Source organism: Mus caroli, chromosome 7 (assembly GCF_900094665.2).
Source record: "Mus caroli chromosome 7, CAROLI_EIJ_v1.1, whole genome shotgun sequence".
NCBI lineage: Eukaryota > Metazoa > Chordata > Mammalia > Rodentia > Muridae > Mus > Mus caroli.
The window spans coordinates 89,072,776-89,075,874 of record NC_034576.1 but is presented as its reverse complement, the minus strand read 5'-3'; the positions used below and the strand labels follow the sequence as shown (position 1 = coordinate 89,075,874).

General features: G+C 33.5%; 1 protein-coding gene across 1 annotated transcript; it reads right to left on the bottom strand.

Moving 5' to 3' along the window:
* On the bottom strand, positions 1–933 carry LOC110297452 (olfactory receptor 14C36-like). Its single transcript, XM_021166208.1, has one exon. The coding sequence runs from the start codon at positions 931–933 to the stop codon at positions 1–3; it is 933 nt and encodes a 310-aa protein (XP_021021867.1).
* Between the last annotated feature and the right edge of the window lie 2,166 nt (positions 934–3,099).

The following is a 3,099-nucleotide window of genomic DNA, read 5'->3' as shown; positions in this document are numbered from 1 at the left end:
TTATTCAACGATGAAAAATCTGAATATTACTTTCTTCACAGCCTTCTTTATTTGTTTATTTCTAAGACTATAGATAATAGGGTTTAAGAATGGAGGAACAGTGGTATAAAATACAGAAAGAGTCATATCCTCAACTACTTCTGAGATTGCTGGAGGTCTTAGATATGCATAGGCACCAGAACAAAGAAACAAATACGCTACAATAATGTGAGGAACACATGTAGAAAAGGCTTTCCCTCTTTCTCCTTTGACAGGAACTTTCAAGACAGTTGATAATATGCGAACATATGATATGGCAATGAAAGTAAAGCAGGTACCACTAAGGCCAATGGCAGTCAGAAGAAATATGATTTTGTTGTTAAAGGTGTCAGAGCAAGTAAGCCTCAGCAAAGCAGGCAGATCACAGAAGAACTGAGGGACTACATTTGAGTGACAAAAGGATAGCTGGAAAGTTTTGAAAGTGTTCATACCTGAAAGGATGAAGGAGGTAAGTAGGGAAGCCAGTGTCATCTGAACGCAGAATTGATGATTCATAATCCTAGGGTAGAGGAGAGGCTTGCAGATGGCCACATAGCGGTCCTGGGCCATGATGGTGAGAAACTGAACCTCTACACATGCACAAAAGAAGAACCAAAAGATCTGTGCCGCACACCCAGCCAGAGAAATGCTCCTGTGGTCAGTGAGAGTGTTTATACAGGCATTGGGCACAGTAATAGAAATGTAGCACATGTCTAGTATGGACAGATTCCTGAGGAAGAAGTACATGGGTGTTTTCAGGGTCTGGTCAACTGTAGTAACAATGATGATGGTAAGATTCCCGAACAGGCTGCCCAGGTACACCAGCAGAAACAGCACACTGAGTAATAACCTGAGTTCCCAAGTCTCAGCAAAAACTTCCAGGAGGAGCTCAGTCACCAGGGTGGAGTTGGCCATAGTCTCAAAGTACAAGTTTATCTTAAAGAGAAAAGCAGTAATTGACAATAACTTAAATTAATTGATAAATCACTAGCATTCCTCTTAAAAGTTTATTTTTGTTCTCTATACCAGACTTTATGTGTGAAAAATCAAGTATTTTATTTTTATTTGCCTATGTTTTAGTATGCTTAGTTGTTAATACACTATATGTGGCTGTCTGTCAAATGGTATGATGTTAAGCACTTACAGTTAATTTCTTTAACAGTAGCTGTTACATGAATACTCTCATCTTAATAAATATTAAGTTGTTTAATATAAAGTTATATAATGTAAGTTCCTCTTCTAGATAACCTATCTGCACCAGTTAGGAATGCCCAGAGACATTTAACATGTGGATTATTTGTAAAACTGTTTATGTATTTATTATCATATATGCATTTACATATGAAATGCATTTATATTCTTTGATTATTTCATACACACGCACATACATATAGGGAGGGATGTTAGAAATCAGTGAATGTGTGAGACAATGATGTAAAAAGACAGACATGGAAAGAGAAATAAAGATGATCAAAATAGTAGTGTTTGCGGAAGACTTTCAGAATAGGCCATTTGCCTCGAGTTAACTTCACAAGCTTGACTCAGAACTTTTTCTTTTTAGAGAAACCTTGGGATTTCTAGAAATTAACTCATATTATAGATGATGATTTCTATCTCTTAAAACTGATTATTTGGATTTATGAATAGTATATTCATACACATCCATAGTAACACCCAAAATATTGCTCTGCTAGCTGAATCTTAGAACAAAGACTATTTTGTACATACAGCTAAACATGATACAATGCATGATATCTTTTGTGTTTTTAACAGTTCTACTCAAGTGTAGCTAATGTCAAACTACACACCATGGAATACCATACCATGTTTTCCTAGTTGTTATTAACTGTCAAGTTCCCAGAAAATGCATGGTATAAAAACACTGAGTTCTAAAATTTATGATCAAGTGTAGGGGTGTTAATGTGAAGAGTTCAAACTGATTGAAATTAAAGGTAAATTTCATTAGCTTAGTGAAATAAGGTGACACTTTTTATCAATTCCTCATGAGAACCATTAATGATTCTACATGTTATAAAACATTAATGGTATAAAAATTTATATATTATAAATGTTATAAAATGTGATAAAATTAATTAGAGACAAAACACCTTAATGTGGCTATTAAAAAGACAGAGGCAAGTAAAAAAGCAATGGCAAGTGATGAGATGGAGACTGTTACTCTTTTCCATTGAAAGAGATATATGTATTTAACAATTTATTTTAGCAACTTCAAAATTCTAAAAGAATGAGATTCACAAAGGTTAAAGAAAACATTACTTAATGAGCGGTGGTGGCTCATACCTTTAATCCCAGCACCTGGGAGGCAGAGACAGGCAGATTTCTGAGTTTAAGGCCAGCCTGGTCTACAGACTGCGTTCCAGCACAGCCATCGCTATACAGAGAAACCCTGTCTCAAAAAACCAAACCAAACCAAAACAAACCAAAACAAAACAGAATATAAAAGAAAAAGAAAGCATTACTTAGAGATGTGAACTAATGAACATTGAGCAATGTAATTCTTACTTGAATATTTTTTCTAAAATGGTAATAAAGTGTTTTGTCAAATGCCGAGAGACCAAAAATATTATTCCAAGTAGATAAATTAGAGTGGCATCTATTGAATAGATCATATCTGTACTATGATATATCTGACAGATATCTATCAAGGTCTCAATCTAAAATGCTGACAAGGTGAGCTGTGTGATTAAAAAATAAAACTAAATTAAAGAATAGGCCACCTAACACATTTTTGAATTTTAGTAAAAAAGATACTGAATACATGTTTTGTCAGTAGATGAATTGCCTCTTAAATGTTTAGAGTATATTTATAACAGAATATCTTTGTGAAATTAAAAAAGACATTACTAGAATCAAAGATTATTACCAAATAAAAAGGCACCAAAAGGATCTAATTAAAATTACAGATATCTGTGCTTTCAACATCTTAGCATATGATTATTAAAGAAACTGGAAGATTTTAAATAAATATCCCAATGAAAATATTTAAAAGATTTTCATATTCAGCTTTCAATCCTATTGAAATTCAATTTAAAAGTCATAAGTGTCAACACTATACACCAA